A 26,087-nucleotide genomic window follows, 5' to 3' on the forward strand; every position below is an offset into this window, starting at 1 on the left:
GACAAGCCCCACATCACAGCTGTGGCTGCCCCCCCCTTCATCCTTTCCCTCTACCTCCACCTCTGTTGATGAGCTGCATCGTTTAATCGGATTGAGCAGTAATTAGCAAAGCACGATGTTTGATTACCTATTTAGCATAATGTGGGGGGCTGGGATCCCTAGGCACAGCCACAGTTGAGAGGGGACTCAGAAGAGAAAAAGGGGCTATGCAAAGTTCCTTTCCCTGAGGGATTTGTGAACCTGCCCTTGAGGCTCCACACCCTAAGCCTCCCCACAAATTTCCAGTCCTTTGGGACTTTTCTCTTGGGATTCTGACCAGCCACATCACCTCTCTCTGCCATGTGGTTGGAAGATTACCTATGTGTTCTAGCTCAGTCCTCGTGCTGTGCAGCTGGTTTTAGGGTGTGGCAAGGCCTCCTTCCTTCAATCCCTACTCTCTGCAGCAGGAGTTTGGGCTGGGCAGGAAGACCATACAAATCAGAGCCCAGACAGAAACCCATCTTCAGGATAATTGTGGTAGCCAGATGTGGTGGCACACCCCTGTAATTCCAGCACCCAGGAGGCAGAGGCAGGACTAAACGTTTGAGAATTGGAGGCCAGCTTGAGCTTCACGGCAAATGGTGAAGGTGGTGGTGGTGTGTGTGAGTGTATGGGAGGAATTGTCAATTATGGAATGATGGTGGGTTGTGTCAGGGAGTGGGTAAATACATTGGCCTTCAGGAGTACTAGGGACTGCCACTTCCGGCAGTACTAGACTGGCAAAATAAGACCTGTCAGGTGTGAAACTGGAGGAACCGAGGTGTCAGCTTCTCTTCCTATCCAGCAAAGAAAATGTCATCAATTTAGCTCCTCATGGAAATGTAATCAGTGGGCTTGCTGCTGGCTTTGTCTTAATTAGGCACTATTGATGGAAGCAGGGAGGGCGCCTCCCTATTCCCATGATTCTGCTTCCTCAAGGCATTTCCCACGTCTCCCTAAAGCGTCTTGCGACCCCGGGTCCAGCTGTTTTTTGCGCCTTCCAGCCACCAGGATGCGTAGCGCCCCCTAGCACCGGCTCAGGTCTGCCCCTCCAGCGCTTTCCAGGCTGTGGGACGCAGCCTTTGTTCCTATGGAGAGCAAAGCTCCTCCGGGCCGGGTCACCTTCCCCAGGGAGTCCCCGCCTCTCGTTCTCCCCCCAAACCAGCCACTCTTTTAAAAGCCAATCCTCAGATTTAAAAAAAAAAAAAAAAATCCAGTTCCAGCCTTCACCCGTTTCCCCCGCCCCGTGCCTCCCAGCAATCCTAGACCCCAATCCGGGCTAAGAAGCGGGAGCAGCAGGAGGGCAGGGGTGCTCCAGCCCCGGTTTTTCCCCTGGACCCAGCTGCAGCTGTGGCTGCCTGGAAATCCTGGAGAGCTTTCTAGAAGACGAACGAGCCTCGCAGGCGAGACCCCGAGCGCCACCTGCTGGACCCGTGCAGGCCGGAGTCCATATACACCTGGGGGCCGGGGTCGGGAGTTTGGGTCCCTCGTCTTTTCCACGTCCTGCAGGATGGTGTCGCATTGTTTTCAGTTCCAGTCCGTCCAGCTTAGTCCTCAAATTCCAGCCCGGAGCCGTATCCTTCACACTCGGACGCCAGATTTAGTAGCTGTCGAAACCCTGGGCCCCCTTGCCCTCTAGTCTCAGGTCCACGCGGGAAAGACTCTTGTGGGGTGTGGACCGCAGAGCAGTGCGCCTGCGCAGTGTCGGCAGGTTCCTCAGACCCGCCACTTACTCTCCCTGCCCCAGGTTGCCATGGCGACGCGTGCATGCAGGCGCGGGCTGAGGAGGGCCACGCGGCTGGGCAGCTTCTTGGTTGGTGTGACCCAACCGTCGGTCTAGGGAGGAAAGGGTCGGCGTTGTGAGGTGTGTGTCCCGGCAGAGGGAAGGAAAGGTGCTGGGGAGGAGCAGCAGCTGTGGAGGAAGCAGGAAATGGGGAGGAGAGGGGATGGAAAGGGACTTCTGGAGGGGAAGAAGGGCAGATAAGGGTGCAGTGAAGATGGGACAATTGTTACAGCTCTGTGGGCAAGAAATCGTGAGGGAAATATTGCCTACTGGTTTGAGGGCCCTGAGTCGTGCGCTGGGACAGTTAGTTCCTCATACCTGCAGTGTGGGCCCCACGACGATGTCTCCCGAGGCTCCAGTTTGAGGCTCAGCAGAGCTACATGTTTCCCTTGAGGCTGATGAAGGAAACCGCATTCTTGTAGTTGGTTTTATTGATTTGTTGGCCTAACAGAACGTTTTCCTTGGAGCAAAGTACAAATCCTTCAAGTTTGAAATTCATAACCCATGATCAATGCCTGTGGCAGCCTGTGGGGATGAGGAGAGAAAGCCACAGGTGGCTGCCAGCCTCTCGCTGAAGGAAGAGGGAGTGCCCAGCATTCTAACGTGTGTTCCTGGAGATTCTGTGTCCTGCCATGGGCCATTGCTGCTATCTACCTTTTTTTTTTTTTTTTTTTTTTTTTGAGGACCCACAGGGTCTTCCTCGTGCCGGCAATTGCTTGTCACCATTGCACAGATTGAAATTCATTGTTGGATGGCTTTTGTCCTTCTTGGTTCCAGGTTCTCAAGGACATTTGCAATCTAGTGACCTGCTGTTTTGTACTTGGTGTAGACTTAACTAACAGGGCTAAGAAACCGAAGTACACACAAAACAGGATCTCCTCCCCTTGGGAATTAAAAACTCAAGTGATTTGTGCAAATGTTGTTCTTTGTTTCAGGAGGTTGAGATTTTAGTGTGGATAGGAAGAGCATTTTTCTATTTAAGTAGGGAGGAAAGTCGTCTGGGTTTGAGTGGTGGAATCGTGGGGACTGAATTCCCCTTTGTGGGCCTTCTCTTATGCAGGGTTCTGTAGGGTAGTATGTCCTAGGGTTTGGCTTTCCCATACTCCTTAGTAGTGGGGTTTTGTTATCTTAAAAAAAAAAAAAAGATTTAGTATAGTTTATGTGTACACAAATGTATGCAAACGTGTGTGCAGGTACCCAGGGATTAAACTCAGGTCATCAATCTTGTTGGCAAGTACTCACTGAACCATTTTACCTGTCACAGGCTTTGTATTTTAGTCTGGTTCTCTGAAGAATTTGGGTTATCCCAGGGAAAAAAGTGAGGACTCCATGGCCTTCTCCCCTTTAGAATTCAGTGCCCAGAGTCTAACCCAGGCATTGCACATTCTAGGCAAGCACTTTACCATTGAGCTGTAGCCCAACTGCAAGGTTTCATTGGGTACAGGCCCTGAGTGCATAGCAGGGTGTCGGTTCCTCACCAACCAGCTCACCAGCAAAGGTGAGTATCTTGGGTGGCTCACTTGGTTTCTGAATCCAAAAGTGACTGTGTATTGGAGTCTGGGTTAGGGCGGATCTGGTGTTGGACCTCTGACACCCATGTACCTGCAGGTTTTGCCTTCAAGATGTCCAGCAAAGCTGAGAAGAAGCGAAAAGTGGGTGGCAGGGGAGGTGCCCGGGCGGGCCGAGCTGGCCGAGCTGCTCAGTCTGCTGTGGCTGCAGGAGGTGCTGATGCTTCTCTACTCTCTATTGACCAAGAGCCAGAGCCTGAGTCCACCAAGGATGAGTCTGGTGAGTATTTGCCAGAAGAGAAGGTACTTAGAAATGGAGGACAGGGAAAAACTTCTCCAGTGAGCTATTTTTGGTTTTTGGAGACAAGACTTCTTTGTGTAGCTCTGGGTGGTCTCAAATTGACACTGTAGACCAGGCAGAGCTGGACCTCAATAGGGATCTGCCTGCCTTTTGCCATACAAATCCTGGGATTAAACTTGAGAGCAACACCCTGCCCAGCTCAGGAGTGTCTTGGGGGCTGGGGAACCTGACCAAGAAGCAGGACCAATGTGACATGGTGTCCCCAAGACTTCAGCACAGCCTCTGTCCTAATCATTTTTGTTTTTTTGTTTTTTTCTTTTTATATGTGCACGTGTCCTCTTCCTGGCCAGCCTCCTATTTATTCTGTCTTAAAATTTCCCATCAATGTACCAGGAGTTCAGCAGCCATTGCTTTCTCTAGCCTCTTCCTTATTTCAAGTGTTCCTGGTTGTTCCCACCCCACTGTAGAGGGTTTGATCTCTTCCTTTTTCCTATTTTCACCCTGGGTGGCAAAACAAATAGTGTTTTTCTTCCATTAAGCCCATCACCATGGAGACCCAGCCTGCTCTGCCTCCCTTTGAATCCTCAGCCCGGCGGATGCTTTACACCATCTGGTGAAAGCTCCTGCGTTTTCTTCCTCGTCTTGGCAGAGGCTTGGTGGATTGTGGAGGTTCAGGTTCAGGGTGACAGGAAAAGAAGCCTACATGGAGGGAACAAAGAGCTTAAATAGGCTGCCTCTTGTGGATTTGATCCTGGAGCCAGCGTGGTAGGAGGGTGTGTGGGGGGCCCTGGTTGCTGCCAATCACCTTCCCTTTAGATCCATGTCCAATTGACATGAGCCAGTAAGCCAGGTGTAACCCTCACCTTTAAAATGGGGCTTGCTGATACTGCTAGCATCCTATAAAGATGAAGAGAACTAGAATCCTCTGCTGTTTTTTTACATTTACTTAATAATGATTATTATTATCGATTATTTTTATTTTATTATATGTATGCATGTCTTGCCTGTATGTCTGAGCACCACATGGATGTCTGGTGCCTGAGGAGGCCAGGGCATTGGATCCTCTGGAACTCGAATACAGATTGTGAGCCCCCACGTGGGTGCTGAAGCAACACCTAAGTTCTCGGGAAGAGCAGTCACTTGAGTAGTCTCTCCAGCCCCTCTTTAGTTATTTACTTACATGTTTAGTGTGCTGTGTGTGTGCCTGCACATATCATGGTGCATAGGTAGAGGTCAGAGGACAGCCTGTGAGAGTTGATTCTTCTCTTCCACAACGTGGATTCTAGGGATCAAACTCCAGTCCTCAGGTGTGGTGCTAAGCACCCTTATCTGGTGATCCATTCCCTAACCCCTTTTTTCCTTCAGTGTTTAGGGCTGAATCCAAGGCCTCATACATGTTAGGCAAGTGCTCTACCACTGAGCTAGAATCCTCCTGTATTGGGAATAGATTTAGGTCTGTGGCATGCTAGCTACACGCACACACATACATATTGAGATAGGAGTTTTCTTATGTAACCCAGCAGGGCTTTGAAGGGTTTTATTTTGGTTTGTTTGTTTTTTTGAGACAGGGTTTCTTTGCCCTGGATGTCCTGGAACTCCCTCTGTAGACCAGGCTGGCCTCAAACTCCCAGAGATCTGTACCTCTGCCTCCCGAGTGCTGGGATTAAAGGTGTATGTCACCACTGCCTGGTAGGGCTTTGAATTCTTGATCTTTCTTTTTCATTCTCCTAAATTCTGGGACTATAGACCTGAGCCACCATTCCTAGGTCCTTACTAATAGTCATATTAATGATTAAGAGATTAAGTGCAGGTCTAGGGAGAAGGTCCATGAATGGTCTAGTATTGTAGACAATGCAATGTTTTTTTTCTCTGATGTTTCATGTGCTCAGTTAAAGGCAGTTTAAAATTGACTCGATCTAAGAAGCCTGGTACCAGGGGGAGCCACGGAAGGCAGCAGGGAAGGTTTGGTTTGGAGAAATCTGAGAAACAAAGAGAAATGCTTCAAAATGGATGCATCAACCTGCAGATACCATGAAAAACTTCACTATTTAAAAAAAAAAAAAAACTTTTTTTCCCTTTCTTTTTAATGTTTATTTTGAAGCAGGGTCTCTGTATGTAGTTCTGCCGGTCCTGGAGCTTGCTGTGTAGACTAGGCTGGCCTTGAACTCACAGAGATCTGCCTGCTGGGATTAGAGGCATGCATCATCATACCTGGCTCTTAAAAGCTCTTAACTGTTAAAAAATTATTTTTTTTTAAAGGCATTAAGTGGTGTGTGTGTGTGTGTGTGTGTGTGCACATGAGTACAGTGTCAGAGGAAGCCAGAGAGGGTGTTGTATTCTCTGGAGTTGGCGTTATAAGTGGTTATAAGCCTCTTTATGTGGGTACTAGGAACTGTAAACCCGGGTCCTCTGTAAGAGCAGTGCGTTTTCTTACCCCCCCCCCCCAGCCATCTCTTTAGATCATCTTATAGATCATCTTATAGATTTGTGTGTGTGTGTGTGTGTGTGTGTGTGTGTGTGTGTGCATGGGAGGCCAGAGTTTGATAACATTGGGTATCTCAATCACCTTCTATTATTATTATTATTATTTTATTATTTTTGGTTTTCCAAGACAATGTTCCTCTATTAACAGTCCTGGCTGTCCTGGGACTTGCTCTGTAGACCAGACTGGCCTCGAACTCAAAGATATCCACCTGCCTCTGCCTCCTGGGATTAAAGGCATGCGCCACCAACAGACTATTATTATTATTTTAACAAGGCCTCTCAGTGAACTTGGAGCTTGCTGATTGGCTAGACAGGCTGTCTAGCAAGCCCTAGGGATACTTTTATCTCTGCTTTCCCAGCAGCAGGGTTATAAGAGTGTACACCTAGCTTTTTGCATGAGTTCTGAGGACCCAAACACAGGTTTGCACAGCAAGCACGTCACTGACCGAACCACCTCCCAGCTCCCAAACTGGGGGTGGGAGGGTAGGACTGAAGAGAAGGCTCAGCGGTTAAGAGCTTGTACTGACCTTGCAGAGGACCCAGGTTCAGTTCCTTGTACTTAAGTCATGTGGCTCCCAGCTGCCGGTAACTCTGGCTCCAGGGGATCAGATGCCCTGTTCTGGACAAGTATACCTACACTCTTGTGCACATGCATGCATGCATGCATGCATAATTAAAACATAATCAAAATCAATCTTAAAAAAATAAATTTCCTGGGGCTGGATAGATGGCTTGGCAGTTAAGAGAACTGGCTGTTCTTCCAGAGGACCTGGGTTTGATTCCCAGCATCCACACGATGGCTCATAACTGTAACTCCAGTTCAAGGGGATCTGATGTCTTCCTTCCCCCATGTGCACCAGGTACACAAGTGGTACACACATACATACATGCCGGAAAGATGCCCCCACACACAAAATGATAATAAATAAAATTTTAAAAAATTATCTCTTTTTGGTACTAGGAGTTGAACCCTGGGCCAGGAGCACACATGCTCTCTTTGAATCACACACTGAGCCCTCATATTCTTTTCCTTAAGTTTCCTTCCGTCACCATCGACAGAAAAACTCTAATCGGGTTTACAGTTCTTTTTCTGTTTTCTCAAAAGCTCTAACAAGGAGCAGGGAGGATGGCTAAAAGGTCAAAGCCTGATGACCTGAGTTCCATATTTGGGGCGCACAGGGTGGAAGTTAAGAACTGACTCCTACAAGCTGTCCTCTGAGTGCCATATGCCTTTGTGCCTGCCTCCATCCCTGCACAAATAATGTATTAAAAAAAATCTTCAAATAGCTGACTTGCAAATTCCCAACCCTGTAAAGTCTGGCATCTAAACTTATTTGGTGGTGAAACATAACCTAGACTGACATAAAGGTATTTATGATCTGTTTAAGCCACTTAGTATAAATATTCATATATTTTACTGCAGAATTCAGTAATAAAAAATCGGTTGTTAAATATTGTTCTGGAGCTCTCTGGAATGGGAGTCAGGGATTTCATACCAAACGATGTTACATTACCTCATGTGGGCCAACTTGGCCTTCAATCTCCTGTGTAGCTAAAGTTGACCTTCAACTTCTGATCCCCCTGCCTCCACCTTCTGAATGTTGGGATATAGACATGTGCCAACTGGAGACTAAACCCAGGCTTCATGCATGCTAGGCAGACCCTTTACCAATTTAGCTGCATGGTTACCAACCCCAATGTTACATATTACATTACAATTTCATTTATTTATTTATTTATTTATTTATTTATTTATTTAATTTTGGTTTTTGGAGACAGAGGTTCTCTGTCTCAAGGAGAATCAACCAGGACATGTTAGCTGTCCTTGAACTCACAGAGATGTGCCTACTTCTGCTACCCAAGTGCTGGGACTGAAGATGTATACCCCCCCATCCCCGGCAACATTATGATTATAGTTGTTATTTATTTGATGTATGTGCAGGGCCACTCAGCCTTCCCTCCAGTGTGGGCTCCTGGGACTGAACTCAGGTTGTTAGGCTCGATTGGTAAGTGCTGGGTTATCTTGCCAGCATCAGCCTTTTTTTTTTTTTTTTTTTTTTTTGATTTATTTTATTTTTAATGGCTTATATGTAAATGTGAGTGTGTCTGAGTGTAGGTATTGTGCATGTGCATGCATATGCTTGAGGAGACCTGAGGCACAGATTGTCCCTAAAGCAGGGTTACAGGCAGCTGTGAGCCATCTGACATGGGTGCTGGACATCAAACTCTGCAAGAGCAGTATGTGTTCTTTTATTTATTTATATAGCTATTTTGAGGCAGGGTCTCACTATGTGGCCCTGGCTGGTTTGGAACTCACTATATAGACCAGGCTGGCCTTGAACTCATAGAAGCTTACCTGTCCTTGCCTCCTGAGTGCCATTTTAAGACTACCTTATGTAGTTCAAGCTGGCCTTGAGCTATTCTCTTACCTCTGCTCTCTTTCCATTGGGAATATGTAAATATGTATATCACCATTCCTGGATTTCAAACAGCAATTTAAAAAATCAAACATGTTAATACAACGCAAGCCAAAGACACCCTAAATTGATGCTTGCATGCTGAGGATTGATGCCAGGAAAATATTAAGGGCTTTGTTTTCCATAATTAAACCATTGTGTTTCTACAAGAACAGAAACTTGGTGTGTAGAGTAAAAACCCTGCAATTCATAACATTCAATAGTCTCCAATCTGAGCTGAGGTGTTTCATGCAGTGTTTGTTGGCAATATGTTGGTGGTGCGTGCAGCATGGTTGGTGTGTGTGTGTGTGTGTGTGACATGTTTAGTATCAAGGCTGCAGTGAATTGTAGGGTACAGTATGGGAAGTGGGTGACTGCTGCCAGACATACCTTGGGTTCATTATGTGCTTGATTTTCTAGTTTTTTTTTTTTTAAAGAACACATTGTGGTATATTTTTGTTTATTTAATCTCTTTGTGTCATGTGGTCTGCGTGTGCCACAGTGCTTGAGCAAGGTCACAGAGCAACTTGTTGGAGTCTGTTCTCTGCTTCCACTATGTAGCGCCCAGAGATCAAGCCAGCACCAGGCTGGTAGCATGTGCCTGTTCCCACTGAGCCCTCTTGTTGGCCCTTTAGATTAAATTTGATCAGAAACTTCTTACAATTGCCCCATGTTCTGTTATGCAACCCCATATGGGGTGCAACCCACAGTCAAGAAGCTGGACCCTAAAGCATACAACCCACTGGTTTTTGACATATTTAAAAATGGTACAACCATCAATACTATCCAATTTTAGAATATTTTCATCCTCCCAAAAGAAAGCCACTTTAAGCACCTTGACAAATTGGTTCCAGATGACTCCTGAATCTTTTTTTCTTGCGAGCGTATGTGTGTTTGTGCACATGCTTGTGTATGTATATTCAACGTGTGTGTGTGTGCATTTATTTAAGTATATGTGTATATGTGTGTGTCTTGGCTTGATTTTTATTGCTGTGATAAAACATTGACCGAAACCAACCTAGGGAGGGAAGGGCCCATTTGGCTTACACGTCCTGATCACAATCCATCACTGAGAGAGGCCAAGCAGGAGCTCAAGGAGGGCGGGAACCTGGAGGCAGGGACCAGAGCACAGACCATGGAGGAATGATTTTAGATTTATTTTTTAATGTGTAGAGGTTTTCCTTGCATGTATGTCTGTGTACTACACAGGGGTCAGAACAAAGTGTCACCCTGGAACTAGAGTTACAGATGAGTGTTAGCCACAATGTGGGTGCTGGGAATCAAACTTGGGTCCTCTGGAAGAGCAGCCAGTGCTCTTAATACTGAACTATCACTCTAGCCTCTTGGTTTGCTTTTTTTTTTTTTTTTTTTTTTAAATACAACCAGAAGTACCTGTCCATGCATGGCCATGCACACTTCCAGCATCAATTATTAATCATGAAAATTCCCCCCAGACTTGCTTATAGGCCAGTTTGATGGGGGCATTTTCTCAATTGAGATTCTGTCTCCTCAGTGACTCTTGCTTGTGTGACCAATGCAGTGTGTGTATGCATGCATGTGTCTATGTATGTGGGTGGGTGTACAGGTGTTTGGGTATGTGAGTGCCATGGATACATGCCATAGTGAGCTATGGTGGTCAGAGGGCGGCGACCTCACGTGCTCGTCCTTGTCTTCCACCTTGTTTGAGACGAGGTTTCATTGTTGTTTTTCTGCTGCACACACCAGCCTAACTGGTCCACAAAGAGCCAGAGGGATGCTCCTGTCTGTGTCCCATTTCCCTGTAAAGAAGCTGGGATTACAGAAGCTTGCCCTCCTTCATTCTGCTTTTATGTGGTTCCCGAGATTCCTATTTATGTCTTCATGCTTGCATGACAAGCACTCACTGTGCCATCTCCTCAACTCCCTTCTTTATTTTATTCAGTTAATTAATTATTTTTTGAGACAAGGTCTCACCCCGTGCTTGAGTTTGTGCCATCCTCTTGACTCTTGTCTTCCAGGGGTTGGATTACATGACCCACTGTGCCCTGCTAGTTTATCGTGAGACAGGGACTTACTTTGTAGTCCAGATTTGCTCAGAACTCAGGGCAGTCCTCCTCATTACCAGCATGAGCCACCATATCTGGGTGAAATGACTAATTCATGGGTTCATTCTTTTTTGGTTGCTGGGAATGAAATGCAGAGCCTTGTCCATGCTAGGAAAGAGCTCACCCTGCACTCAGAACCTGAATGTTAGCAGCTTTCTCTCAGATCCTGAATGTCACTAATCTATATTCTCGCTATAGATTTTTTTTTGTTTTAGTTTTTTGAGACAGGGATTCTCTGTGTATCCCTGGCTGTCCAGGAACTCCCTCTGTAGACCATGCTGGCCTTGAACTCACAGAGATCCACCTGTCTCCATCTTCCAAGAACTGGGTCCAAGAGACTATCACTGCCCAGGCCTTTATATATTTACTGGACATTTCATATAAATGGAATCACACAATAGTGTGCATTGATATATCTGACTTCTTTTACCTAGCATAAAGTTTTTGAGGTTCAACTATGTTGTAGCATGAATCTTACATATATATATATATATATATATATATATATATATATATATATCTCCACTGTAGATGTATACCGCATTTTGTTATTTGGCTATAGCTTTAATGGACACTTGGGCTGTTCTCTCCTTCCCCCTTACTCCCTCTCTTCTCCCTTCTCCTTTCTCCTCAGTCCTAGGGATGGAACCCAGGGCCTCATGTGTGCTACACAACCAAGGGACTACTGAGCTACAGTCCTTGCGCATTTCTAACCTCCCCCATTGTGAATAATGCTGCTGCTGCAGACATTAACAAGCTGGTCAAGTTCTGCTCTGAAGTGCTTTTGGTTGGTTTTTGTTTTTCAAGACAGGGTTTCTCTGTATTGCTTAGGAGCCTGTCCTGTAGACCAGGCTGGCCTCCAACTCACAGAGATCCGCTTGCCTCTACCTCCCAAGTGCTGAGATTGAAGATGGGCACCACCACTGCCCAGCATTCTCTGAAACCTTTTGGGAACTGTCTAGAAGTGGGATTTCTGGGTAATAATGGTTCCTATGTTTGACATCACTTTTGTATCTTCATTTTCCCCAGAGCTACTACTAGTGGAACCTGAAGTACGTAAAGAACTGGATACTTCGATGGATGTGGTAGGTTTTCCTCTCCCCCAAGGATCATAATCCTCCCAATAATGGAGGAATTGAAGACTCAGTGGTGCGGCAGTGTTGGAGGAATTCTTTGTAGTTTGCCACGTCCTCCCACTCTACTCGCTGGTGACCTGCTCACTACAAAGCCAGTTCATGAGTAGAGGACTAGATGATCTGACACCACTTCCTTAGGCTTGAGGAGGAACTGACACCACTTCCTTAGGCTTGAGGAGGAACTGGTTTCTTAGCTGTTCTCTCTTGTTCCCCTGCTTGGGTCAACCCTGACGAGCCTTATGAGTGGACATCTAAAGAACTTGAACGATTGAGTGGAGATGGTCCTCCTTGGCTAGTAATTTCTAAGACACCCTCTTCCCTGCTCTTCTGCAGTTTCTTTTCACGGAGGAGTTGATAGAGTCTGCCCTAGTGGTATCAGGCAGTAGCTTTTCTTCCAAGCAAAACGTAGCCTTGCCTGCAATTTCATAGGTGAGATGAAGAGTATGGCAACCTTACATTCTTTTAAAAGGGTAAAAGAGACTAATAACTACACACCGAAAAGCTTGATGCCAGCTGAGGTGGCATACATTTGCAATCCCTGCCCTTGGGATGCTGAAGCAGGATTATATGGATAAAACCAGCTTGGGCTAGGCATCAAGATTCTGTTTCAAACAACCAAAAAAGAAAAAAAGAAAAAAGAAAAGAAAAGAAAAAAGAAAAACAAACAGATAAAGAGAAACTAAATAGCATAAACAATAAATGCACAAGTCAAGCCAATTATATCCCCTTCTGCAGCAGTGCTGGACCTGCACCCAGACTGTACAGGAGCAGCACCGTTCCTTGCTTTTTTTTATTTTTTAGTTTTTGGTTGTTTGTTTGAAACAGCCTGTAGCCTATGCTAGCCTCAAACTCCCTATATAGTTCCACCTGATCTCACACTTGGTATCTTCTTGCCTGATTCCCAAGGGCTAGGATGACAAGTGTGTGTCCCACACCCAAGGGCTTGTAGTTCTCATCTTTTTGAGACAGGGTTCTACTACATAGCTTAGTTGGCCTTTAATTTTTAATCCTCTTGCTTCTGTCTCCCAAATGCTATTTCTAGTAGCCATATGGTATCCCATTAGACACATGTCCTGTAGTTAAACCATCATTCTTGGTTATATTGTTGTTTGCAATAGTGACACTGTAATAAATGCCATAAAGCTCACACTTGAGGTACTAAGTATTTCCTCAAGGCAGATCTCTATACATGGAGTTACTAAACATTGATAAGAACACTGAGTGAGACTGGAGAGATGGCTCAGTAGTTAAGAGCATTGACTGTTCTTCCAGAGGACCAGGGTTTGATTCCCAGCACCCACATGGCAGCTCACAACCATCTGTAACTCCAGTTTGAAGGGATCTGACACCCTCTTTTGACCTTCTTGGGTACCAGGCATGTAGGTGGTGCACAAACATACATGTGGGCAAAAACACTTACACATAAAATAAAAATGAGAAATTAAATAAAAAAGAATGATAAGAGTAAAGAACAGCTGGGCGGTGGTGGTACACGCCTTTAATCCCAGCACTCAGGAGGCAGAGGCAGGTGGATCTCTGTGAGTTGGAGGCCAGCCTGGTCTACATAGTTACACAGAGAAATCCTGTCTTGAAAACAAACAAAACAAAATAACAACAAAAAGAGTAAATAACATTGTTCATATTTCTAACACACAAGATGAAGTTTTCCCAACTAGATGGCAATATGCCCTTATATTAGCAAAAAAGCTAATTCTAAACTAAGAATTAGTCTAGTTTAGTATTAACAAAAATATACAATAAATGATGTCTATTTTTATTTATATTCTTTGATTTCAAGTAAAACAGCACATTTTTTTCATGATTGCATTTTTTTTGAAAATGATGTGACCTGTCTGTCTTTTGGTCTTTTATTTTTTGGGCTCTTGGTGTTTTCTCATTGATTCACCCATATCCTGTGCAGGAAGGCATTTATTTGCTTTTCTTTGGAACTTTGTGACTCCTCCTCATCTTCCAGGAATGCTGGAAGAAGGATAGGATGGCGTTTCCAGTCTGCAGCACTGCACCTTCACATTGCCCGGCTATTAGAGTTCTAAAGGGTTACTGTTTGCCCTAATTTATTCTCCATGTAATCAGTTTGTTCATTAGTGTTTTTCCGTTTCTCACACTGGGCACCCAGAAGTTTGCTTCACAAGGAAACTGTTGTGGCCCTCATCCCTTTCCCGCCCTGTCATCTCCTTGCTCCTAATTCCTTGATCTGGGTTGCTATGCTCCTTGCTCCCTTATTTCACCTTTCCCTTTGAGGTTAAAAATGCATTTTCACAGCACAGGCAGAAGTGAAATATTTTGGGAAGATAATATCCCATCGTTTGCCTCTGTGACACATTCTGTTTTCATTCCCAGAGGCAGGGGAGTCTATTGTCTCCTTCCTTCAAATGCTTGGCACCTGTCATTCAGTCATCCTCGGCTTTCTGGCATGTCCCCTCATCTCCAGAGTCGGGTGTGCAGCTGTGGATGTGAGGATGGCTCATCCTCACAGCGCTGATGGCGTGTCTCTCTGCTCTCTGCAGAAGCCACTTTTCCTCTCACGAGCTATGTTGACCGGCCTGGCGGATGCAGTGTGGAAAGAGGAGCATAAGGCCGTTCTGGAACAGTTTGTCCAGGACCCCACACAACCTGTCCTCACCTTCTTCATTGACCCCATTTTTGGGTTGAAATTGGAGCTGGGCATGCCTGTGCAGGTGGGTACCCCACTTTCCATGGGATCCTCCAGGGAGCTGAAGGTGCTGCATGTCCTTATGATCCTGAGTCACGCTTTCTTCTGTGCCCAAGGCCCATGAAATCCCATTGTGTTGCTGGACACTCTATGGGAAAGCAGACGCGCAGAGCAAGATGATGAGGTGGGACAACCCTGGATAGGAAAAGGCAAATAAAGGCAGCAGAGTAAAAAGTGCATAGTGGAATCTGGGTGGTGGTGATCACTCTTGTACAATTCTTTTAACTAAAAACTTCCCTTTATTTATTTATCCATTTATTTATTTAGTGATGCCTGCGTGCATGTGTGTGTGTGCGCGCGTGCACGTGTATGACTTAGCATATTTGTGGAGGTCAGAGGACAACTTGTGAGGGTCATTTCTCTCCATGCATTCCATGGGTTTCCAGGCTAGAACGCAGGTCTCGAGGCATAGTGGCCGGCACCTTTAACTACTGAGTCATCTCACTGGCTCTGATTCTTTTATTTTCTTCTGTATATTTGAAATATTTAAAAATAAAATGTTTGGAAAAGTCTATTGCTTTGCTCTTGTAGGATCACTTATGTGAAAGTGGAAAGGTAATATTTAACATTCCACATCGAACCAAGACAAAGGAAGCTTTTACTTACGGATTGATGAGGCTCAGATGAAACATGATGAAAAAGCTTTTTGTTTTCAAAAGAAAAAATGTGGGCTGAGCAATGGTCATAGCACTCGAGAGGCAGATGCAGGCAGATCTCTGAGTTCCAGGCCAGCCTGGTGTATAGAGTGAGTTCCAGGACAGTCAGGGCTACATAGAGAAACCCTGTCTTGAAAAACAAAAACCAAACAAAAACCTGGACTATCCACAGGGCCGGGGGGGGTGGGGGTGAGCAGCTATGGGTTAGTCCTTTTAGCCCGTGTAAGCGTGTGAGGTCCTACATTCAGTCCCCAGCACAGAAAGGGGAAAGAAGATTCATTCTTCTCTGCATCTTGATTTTAGACACCATTTGATTGTCCATGTTCCCTCTGCCTGGCCTGTGTCCCTACTGTGATGGGCTGTATCCTCTTACTGTTAGCCAAGATATATCCTTCTTCACCCCCCCAATCCATCACATGGAAACAAAGCCACGTATGATCCTCCATGTATGCTACAGAAAAAAGGCGTAATCGAATCTAGTGAATTTTAAAATGTGAACATTAAGGGGTGACCAGTGGAGCGCCAAGGCAGAGTCCCTTCTTGCCTGCACTTGGATGGAGGGAACCTTCAGAATCTCCTAAAAGGTTTTTGTGTTTTAACAACAATTTGCCATTGCCTTAAATTAGCCTTAACCACTCGCCCTCCTCACACAGGTCTCTGGGGCTACAAAAAAGTGTATAAAATATAAAATACCTAATCCTTTTGCCTTAACTTCAAGAGGCAAAATAAACTGGCCTCTCACAGTGGGACATCAAGAAGTCACCCACAGTGTGCTAGAGCCAAAAGAGTGAATCGACAAAGCTGCTCAGGCATGAGCAGAATGGGGCGAAATTGCATGGCAACGGCGAGCATATTATATCAAGGACAAAGGGGGAAAAAAAGAACAAAGCCAGTACAGGAGGAAGAGAAGGAGACTCCTCACAACAGCATTGTATGACAGTGCAACTTGATATGAACATGAATGCCATCTTTTGAAAAAGCGGGCGAAATGATAAAAGGTGACAATGAGATGAAAGGGAGAGTATGGATTTTAGGAAATGAATAAAGCAGCATGTTACAAAACCAGAAGATGAAGAATGGCGACGAACTGAATCGCTGTGGTTGAAAATCTGTCACCGACAGAGTGGAAGGCTGAGGCAGCCACAGTTCATGCAAGAGAAAAGGCCGAAGACATTACCGCAATTAGAGAGAAGCGAATAGACTTGCGGGTTGGGCCTAACAGAAGTGGAGGAGGAGAGAGCCGACACAGTGTGGATTTAGAAAGAACACACAAAGACTTTCCCTGGAGTGAGAAAGGAACTGCACCTGGGAATCAAAAGGACACGCTGATGTTGTTTACTGTTTGTTACTCACGTTTAACGCCAGCTTGTATTTTAGTTACAGCACTAAAATTTAAAGATACCAAATTTTTGGGAACATTAACTGTATGGTTTTCTACAAAGAACATTTAACTTCAATCTAATAAAAAGTAATCAGATAAATCCAAATTAAGAGACATTTTGGAAAAAGTCTGGCTTGATTCTTAGAATGGCTGATATTACAACATAAAAAGAAAGAAAAAGCTGGACATGATGGCACATGCTTTTGATCCCATCACCTGAGAGGCTAAAACAGGACTATTGAGAGTTCAGTAAGATTGCCTCAACACGCGCGCACACAGACACACACATAGACACACACAGACACACACACACAGACACACAAACATACACACACAGACACACACACACAGACACAGACACACACACACACAGACACACACACAGACACACCCACAAACACACACACACAGACATACACACAGACAGATACACAGACAGACACACACACACAGACACACACACACACAGATACACACACACACACACAGACACACACAGACACAGACACACACAGTCATACACACACAGACACACACAAAGACACACACAGACACACACACACAAGACATACATACACAGACACAGACACACAAAGACACACACACACACAGAGACACACACACAGATACACACACAGACACACACACACAGACACAGACACACACAGTCATACACACACAGACACACAAAGACACACACAGACACACACACACAAGACATACATACACAGACACAGACACACAAAGACACACACAGACACACACACACAGACACACACACAGATACACACACACAGACATACACACACACACAGATACACACACAGACACAGACACAGACACACAGACAGACACACAGACACACACACACAGACACACACACACACACACACAGACACACACAGACACACAGAGGCACAAGATAGCAAAGGATGGGGAATTGTTGAACTGAAAGGAAGGTGTGGTAGACAAAGACAGGAGTATTAGGAGTTCAAGGCTAGCCTTGGCCATAGAGAGAATCCTAGGCCAGTCTGAATATGAAACAAAAACCCAATTCTACCCCAAACATGTTCAAACACACACACACACACACACACACACACACACACACACACACGATGCTAGACATGGTGATGCATACCTTTCATCATTTGGGAGGCAGAGGGATCCCTGTGAGTTGAAGGCTATTCTAGTTATGTAGCAATGTATTCCAGGCCAGCCAGGACTATATAGTGAGACCCTATTTCAAAACAAACAAAAGCAAAATAGTAGCAACAACAAAATAAGACATGACTGTGTATGATCCTCAACTGGATATGGATGGGAATCAATCCAGCTATAAATGACATTATTTGGACTACTGGAGAAAGTTAAATATGGACATGTATTGTATTGTATTAGGTTAATTTTTTTCTAGTGCAATAATTACAGTGTTAGGTATTTTTAGAAGATACAGGCCAAAAATTAAGGGTGTGGTGCCTGGATGCTTGCAGTTAACAAAGGTTCAGGTGTAAAGAGAGGAGGCAAATATGCAAAGTGTTGACAGTGAATCTAGGCAAAAAGGATATTTTATTAATTTTATTCTCTTGAGATCTTCTATGAATTGGGAGTTTTTGGAATTAAAGACTGAGAAAGCTGGGAGTGGTGGCACATGTCTGCAGCCCTAGCAGTTGGAAAGCTGAAGCAGGGGAATTCCTGCAGGCTTGAGGCCAGCCTGGGCTACATAGTGAGTTCTAGGTCATGGCTTCACAGCAGAGACCTTGTCTTTAAAAAAAAAAAAAAGCAAACACACACATGCACACACGCACACTTGCACATACGCACACTTGCACAATGCACACATGCATACACGCACACTCGCACATTTGCACACATGCACACTTGCACAATGCACACGTACATACATGCACACATGCACACTTGCATACACACAACTGAAGGCCAGGGATATGGCCCAGCAGATCATGATGTTTTCCACATAAACCTGATACCTGGAGTCTGATCCCATGAATCCACAAAAGAAGGAAAGAAAGAATTGACTCTCCAAAGCTGTCCTCTCAGCTCCACATGTGCTGTGACAAAATGTGCACGCACTTGCTTGTGCCCTCTCTCTTGTGTGCACGCGTGTGTGACACACATATACATACAATAAAATAATAGTAATATAAAATAAACAGGGGAAATTGGGCAGGGATGTAGTTTGAGGTCCAGTAATCCGTTCCCAGACCTAGAAAAATAAAGGGTCATTTTGAGACATCTCTGGGTGAAGAGACATTTATTCGAATCTTAACAGTCCTTGTACCAACTTCAGTTTCTCTTTATTCTATCAAATTCAAAATTAGATATAATACCTTTAAAAATAGCAGAATTCTACTTTATCTCTCTTTGTGTGTTGGCCTAACTTTTTCATCTCTGTGACAAATACTGGAGCGAACCTTTTTTTGGTTTTGTTTTATAACTAAGAAAAGCTACATACTTCTGAATGTAGGCCACAGCAGAACCTCACCATAGGTAAAACTGAATGCTAAAGGAAAAACTGGGAAAGGGAATATGCAAGCCAAAGCCTGGTGTGAGTCACACACCTGTAATTCCTGCACTCAAGAGGTAGAGGTAGGTGACCTCAGTTCAAGGTTCCCTCAGCTGCTCCAGGCCAATCTGAGACCTGAAAAAAAAAAAAAAAAAAAAAAAGCAACTGAAACAAGAAATTCTAGATAATTTTTTATTTTTTAATTTTTTTTGTGTAGCCTTGGCTGTCCCAGAACTCATTCTGTAGACCAGGCCAGTTTTGAATTCAGAGCTCTGCCTGTCTCTGCCTCCTGAATGCTGGGATTCAAGGTGTGCCCACCCACTGATAATTATTTCTTGCTTGCAGTCTTCCTCCTTGATCTTTTATTTCTCCTTGCTTTTCCCATGGCTGGAAAAAAAAATACTCTATCCTGTCCACCTACCCATTTGCTCAATAAACACTTAGTGTGTTAGAGTCTGGTTCAAGTTGAACAAAATAATTTGTACCCTCAAGGCATGTCTTATTCATTTCCTTCCCACATCTTCAGGTGTGGAGGTACTTGGTGGCTTAGGTAGAGACACTGACAAAGAGCTCAGCCTGGCTTTCACCAGGAGAGCCTCAGATTTCTTTGGATATCTTGGTGGCTCCCGGAGCCTGAGCCCTGATCTACTCTTTCCTACAGACCCAGAATCAGATTGTGTACTTCATCCGGCAAGCACCAGTTCCCATCACCCCAGAGAACTTCGACGCAACTGTGCAGTTTGGGACAGTGCGGGGTGCCTACATCCCAGCTTTGCTTCGGCTTCTCAGTGGCGTCTATGTCCCTCAGATTTTCATGAATACGACTTGGCCCGAGAGCATCCGAAATCATTTTGTCTCACATCTGCATAGGTTTTTGGCCTGCCTGACAGGTAACCAAAAGCTGGAGCAGCTGGCTTCTCCATGGTGGAGTTATGAGGCAGCTGGGAGATTCACCTCATTAGCCTTTTAATTTCTTTTTCTTTTTCTTCCTTCCTTTCTTCCTTCCCTCCTTCCTTTTTTTTGTCCTTCTTTTCTTCCTCCCTTTCATTTTTTGGTGACAGAGCTAAGGATTACACTTGGGACCTCACATATGCTAATCACACACTACCATCGATCCACACCACCGACCCTGTTATTAATATTCATATTCAAATCAATATCAAAAGAATGCCTTTTCAGCACTGAGGACCAAACCCAGGGCTTGATGTATGCTAGCTAAGTGCTTGTGGCACCATGAAATTATATTCCCAGCCTTTAAAAGCTTCCTTGAAATGAAACCATACCGGGTAGACTATCCACACGCATGTGGTACCCAAGTGCTTAAATGTGTGCACACACAAAAGCACAAGCACATTGCTTCCACGTATCCTGATTTGGGCTGGGAATGTAGCTCAGTTGCTAGAGTGCTCGTCTAGCATGCACAAAACCATGAGTTTGACCCCTACATTTTGCAACTTAGGGATGGTGCACATATTTGTCATCCCAGCACTTGGGAGAATCAGAAATTCAAAGTTATTCCCTGCTACATAGTGAGCTTGAGACTAGCCTAAGATACATGAGTCCAGAAGAGCAGCAAAAAGAGTAGAGCCAGGCAAGGTAGCAGAGGAAGAAGGATCAAGGTGATGTTGGATCACACGGAATCCCTTCTCAGAACAAAAACAAATCTGACTTAAAGACTTGAGTTTCAGTGGCATACTAGGGGAAGCTGAGGAAGGAGGATACTGAGCACAAAGCCAGTATGGGTTACATAGAGAGACCCTGTCTTAAAAAACAGAACAAGGAAGCTGGGCACATTGGTGCACACCTTTAATCCCAGTGCTCTATAGGCAGAGGCAGGTGGATCTTTGTGGGTGCAAGATCAACCTGGTCTACATAGTGAGTTCTAGGACAGCCAGAGCTACATAGTAAGACTCTGCATCAAAACACCAACCAACCAACAACCAACCAAAAACAACAAAAGAAGAGCTGGAGAGATGGCTCAGTGGTTAAGAACAGTGGTTGGTCTTGCAGAGTCCCCAGATTTTATGTCCAGCACTCACATAGTACTCATAACTGTCTGTAACTACTGTTCCAGGAATCTAATAGCCTCTTTGCTGACCTCCATGGGCACATACACGGTACACAGACATACCTGCAAGCAAAGCATTCACACACATTAAATAAATAAGCCTAAAAAGTATTAAAAACGGAACAAGGTATTTCTTTCAGTGTCTAGTCTTTTTTTTCAGGGGGTTGTGTTTTATTTTGTTTGTTGTTTTGTTTTTGAGACAGGATTTCACTGTTTAGCCCTGGTTGTACTGGAACCCACTGAATAGACCAGGCTGGCCTCAAACTCACAGAGATCCACCTGCCTCTACCTCCTGAGGGCTGGGATTAAAGGCGTGGGCTACCACCGCCTGACCTAGGGTCTGTCTATTCTTGTGTTTGGGGTATCATATAAAATACTGTCACAGATTCCTTTTCACGTAAATGTCATAATGTAAAGCATTTCCTATTAATAAAACCTCATCAGAGGGCTGGGTGTGATGGTTCTAAGGCGGAGGTGGGTGGATTGAGCTCTCTCTTTCTGTGAGTTTCAGTCCAGGCTCAAAGAAAAGAGAACAACAAAACCCAAAACAACAATGAAGAAAAGAGTATTTTGAGTATCACTGAATAATAAAGGCTAGTCACACAATGGGGGCTCAGAGGTAGAGTGTTTGCTTGACATGTCTGAGGTCTTAGGCTTGATTCTCGGCTCTGCTAAACAAAGCCTTGGTCAATGCTGAATATGGTATTGCTGCAAAAATTGCCTCCTAATTTAGATACACTTTTCTAACATGGGACTTGTTCAGACCTGCTTGAACTGGAGCTGGAGATTGCTCTGAGTACATGAAGCATAAGGAGACACATAGGCGGTGGGAGGGGCAGTTGGGGACTTGTGTGTATTGTGGAGGACATGGTGCAGATAGTGAAATTATTTTATGGTAATTTCTTAACAGACCTCCTGGAGCTTTGCCACTGGCTTCCGTTACTTCTGCTCTCTATACCAAAGAAGTCTGAGTCATAGTTACTCCTGTCTGTTCTCCTAAAATGCATATGCTGTCTTTGGTATCATAGGGAATTGCTTTTAGATACTCCACTCTGTGGATGTTCAAGCCTCTTAGAAAATGGTGTGGTAATTGTATTAACCTACATGTATCTTCCCATGCACTTTAAATAATCTCTAGGTTATTCATAGCACCTAATACAAGTGTCATATTGCTCAGGGTACGGTGAACAAAGGGCACATCCAATACAGACGGGGTAGTCTGTAAAAAACTTTTAAGGGACAGGTGAGATGACTCAGTGGGTAAAGGTATTTGCCACTAAGTCTGACAGCCAGAGTCCCAACCCCAGGCCCCAGGGTTGAGGGGGAGAACCAGTTCCTGCACATTAACCTCTGATTCCCACAGTCCCATGCCTTCGGGTACATGAGACCCTGTCTAACAACACCGATAACAGTGGAGCTCTTTTTGAGTTGTAGACATGAAGCCTATGGATACATAGAGTTGACTGTACTTCCTGGCCTCCTCATTGAGTATCAGTTATAATTTATACAGAGGCAGCAAAGCTCACTCTTGGAATTTTCCTGGTCCTTTTCTAGATACTCGGTACAAACTGGAGGGTCACACCGTCCTGTACATCCCTGCAGAGGCCATAAACATGGACCCTGAGGTGGTGGTAAAGGACAAAGAGCTGGTACAGCGCCTGGAGAGTGAGTGGCTGGCATTGCCAGTGTCTGGGCTGTGGAGGTGGGCAAGGCAGCTCCAGCAGCTGACAGAGGAGCTGGTGAGAAGGGCTGGGTAGCATTGAGGGCACGACTCGGGAGCAGAAACTGTTCCCCTTACTCGGCAGCCTCCATGATTCACTGGACCCGGCAGATCAAGGAAGTGCTGAGCGCACAGGAATCTGTGGAAACAGGAGAGAATCTAGGTCCTTTGGAAGAAATCGAGTTCTGGCACAACCGCTGCATGGACCTGTCTGGCATCAGCAAGCAGCTCGTGAAGAAGGGGGTGAAACACATCGAGTCCATCCTGCTCCTCTCGAAGTCATCCTACTTAGCACCCTTCATGAAACTGGCCCAGCAGATCCAGGTCGAGGGGATCAGAGACTGGGACCTTAGTGGGCAGTGGCTGGGGTGGGGGTGAGGAGCAGGAGGCAGGCAACTAACCAGAACTCACAGACTGACACAGCACTGTGGACTTGCAGAAGACATGAGTAGCATGAAAGTCCCGGAGACTATTATCCGTGTTGTTAGACAGGGTCTCCTGTACCTTAAGGCACGCCACTGTGGAAATCAGAGGCCAACCTGCAGGGGCTGGTTCTCCCTTCAACCTCGGGGGTCTGAGGCTGGAACTCGGTTTGTCAGACTTAGTGTCATCTCACCTGCCTCCTAAAAGTGTTTTGCAGACTACGTCTGTTTTGAATGTGCCCCTTTGTCATCATCCCCTAAATAACACCACACTTGTTTAGGTAGGAAGCCATCCAGTTGGTCAGCAAGGAAATGTCGATCCCCCTCAGTGAGCCCAGCATTCCAATGCAGCTGAGAAAATAGAACTTACATAAAAGCGGATTAGTGGTAGCATGGAACCAAGGATAAGCCTGTGTAGTTCAGGCATGAGAGTTTCAAACATGTAAAAACTAAATTTCCTATGACAAGCTGATCATGTTGGCGCTGGGTCTTCTGGGAGGTGGGTGAGTGATGGGTGAAGAAGACCTTTCTACCCAGGTGAAAATCGCAACCAGACATTGAGGGAACTGGGCTGTAATGATCAGAAGTTTAAGACCCTCATTGAGAACAGGACCATAAGGGGACTGGGTGATCATAGAGGATGTGGCGGGGGGGGGGGGGGGTGATGCTCAGGCCGTTCACCAACAGCTCCGAACATCCACTTTGTACGGAGTTCTTAATTCAATTGGAACAGATTCCAGACTTGGGCTTGGGGAGTTCCCAGTCTGAAGCTTTCATAAGAAATAGCACTTGAAGGGCTGGGGCTATTGCTCAGGGGGTTCAGTGCTTGCCTCGCATGCATGAAACTCTAGGGCCAGTTGCCAGCACTGAATAAACTGGGCGTGGTGGTTTACATCTGTAATCCTAGCTATCTTAGGGTTTCTATTGCTGTGAAGAGACACCATGACCGTGGCAATTCTTATAAAGGAAAATATTTAATTGGGGTGGCTTACAGTTTCAGAGGTTTATTCCATTATCATCATGGTGGGACATGGCAGTATGCAGGCAGACACAGTGCTGGAGAAGGAGCTGAGAATTCTACATCTTGATCCACAGGCAGCAGGAAGTAAACCGTGACACTGGGTGTAGCTTGAGCATAGGAGACCTCAAAGCCCACCTCCAAAGTGAAGTGACATCTTCCTCTAACAAGGCCACACCTATTCTATTCCATCAAGGCCACACACACCTCCTAAGGCAATTTCGTTTGTGGGACATTTTCTCCTAAACCACCAGACCTAGCACTTTGAGGTGGAGGCAGGACGGTCAGAAAATCAAGGTCACCCTTGGCTATGTAGTAAGTCTGAAGCCAGCCTGGACTATGTGAGACCCTGTTTCATAAAAAAGGAAGTGAGGGCTAGATCGATGGCTCAGAGGTTAAGAATGTTAGATGTTCTTATAGAGGACCCGGGTTCAGCTTCCAGAACTCACATGGCAGCTCACAGCCATCTGTTACTCCAGTTCCAGGGGATCCAGGGTCCTTTCTAGCCTCCAAAGGCACAGGGTGTGCACATTGTACATAGGCATTCATTCAGACAAAAGACTCAGTCACATAAAAATAAATATGTAAAAAAAAAAAAGCAAGTGAATATTCAAACCCTGGTCTTGAAATAAACTTAGAGAGAGCTTCTTGGGAGGGCTGCCTAGAGAATAGTGATCGAGATGGGTGGAAAGTGAATCTGGTGTGTGTGTGTGTGTGTGTGTGGTCTATACACATGTTCATGTGAGGGTGTGCACGTGTGTGTGTGTGTGTGTGTGTGCATGTGGAGGCCAGAGGGATTCACTGGTTATCACCCTCAATTGTTCTTTATTTTTTAAAAGTTATATTTGTTTATATTATTTCATGTGCATGGATGTTTTGCCTGCGTGCATGTCTATCTACTACCTGCATGCAGTGCCCTAGGAAGCCAGAAGAGGGCACCTGACCCTCTGGAATTGGAGTTACAAATAGAGTTAGCTGTCACTGTGGGTGGTGGGAACAGAACCCATAGGTCCTCTGTAATAGCAGCAAGTGCTCCTAACTGCTGAACAGTCTCTCCAGCCCCATATAATTTTCTGCACAGGTCTCTCACTGACATGGAGCTCACCTGTTGGCTAGTGTGACTAGCCAGCAAGCTCCAAGGACCTGCCTGTCTTTTCCTGCCAAGCCCCTGCTGGGATTACAGACCACTGTGCCCAGCTTTTATATGGATGCTGGGAATCTAGACTCCGAATCTCATGTTTGCACAGCAGCAAGCACTTTACCGACTGAGCTGTCTCTCCAGGCCCTTAATCTGTCTCCCTGTGTGGATAAGAGAACTCCTGGTTTCTCTTTTTAGGATGGCTCTCGCCAAGCTCAGTCAAACCTGACTTTCTTGTCAATCCTGAGGGAACCCTACCAGGAGCTGGCCTTCATGAAGCCTAAGGACATCTCTGACAAGCTTCCGAAGCTGATAAGTCTCATTCGCATCATCTGGGTCAACTCCCCCCACTACAACACCCGGGAAAGGCTGACCTCTCTGTTCCGGAAGGTGTGTGGCTGCCAAGCACAGGGGTGAGGCGGGTGCCGTGGGCATGTAAGCAGGGTTGATTCTCTGGCAGATGTGTGGTGGAAATGCACCAATGGGAGCTGGGCCTGGCTCCTGCTTCTCACTGAAGTAGCTGAAGCAGGGCGGGAGAGCTTTGAGAGGTGACAGTGAGCCAAGGAAAAGACAGAAGGATAGACTCGGGGCTGAACCGTGCAGAGGGAAGACCCTGTCTCCTTTTTCAAGATCCAGTTTGCAGTGGGGTCTGG

At 45.5% G+C, this 26,087-nt stretch overlaps 1 protein-coding gene across 1 annotated transcript in view; it reads left to right on the forward strand.

Moving 5' to 3' along the window:
• The first annotated feature begins 1,627 nt into the window (after positions 1-1,627).
• Dnah2 (dynein axonemal heavy chain 2) overlaps positions 1,628-26,087 on the forward strand; it is a 110,181-nt gene continuing 85,721 nt past the window's right edge. Inside the window, exons 1-7 of the mRNA XM_051181595.1 lie at positions 1,628-1,882; positions 3,410-3,589; positions 14,132-14,469; positions 19,730-19,958; positions 22,691-22,801; positions 22,942-23,180; positions 25,633-25,824. Of these exons, the coding sequence (XP_051037552.1) occupies positions 3,424-3,589; positions 14,132-14,469; positions 19,730-19,958; positions 22,691-22,801; positions 22,942-23,180; positions 25,633-25,824 (1,275 nt within the window). The 5' untranslated portion in view covers positions 1,628-1,882; positions 3,410-3,423. The remainder of the gene's footprint in view (positions 1,883-3,409; positions 3,590-14,131; positions 14,470-19,729; positions 19,959-22,690; positions 22,802-22,941; positions 23,181-25,632; positions 25,825-26,087) is intronic.

This window comes from Phodopus roborovskii, unplaced genomic scaffold (genome assembly GCF_943737965.1).
Source record: "Phodopus roborovskii unplaced genomic scaffold, PHOROB, whole genome shotgun sequence".
NCBI lineage: Eukaryota > Metazoa > Chordata > Mammalia > Rodentia > Cricetidae > Phodopus > Phodopus roborovskii.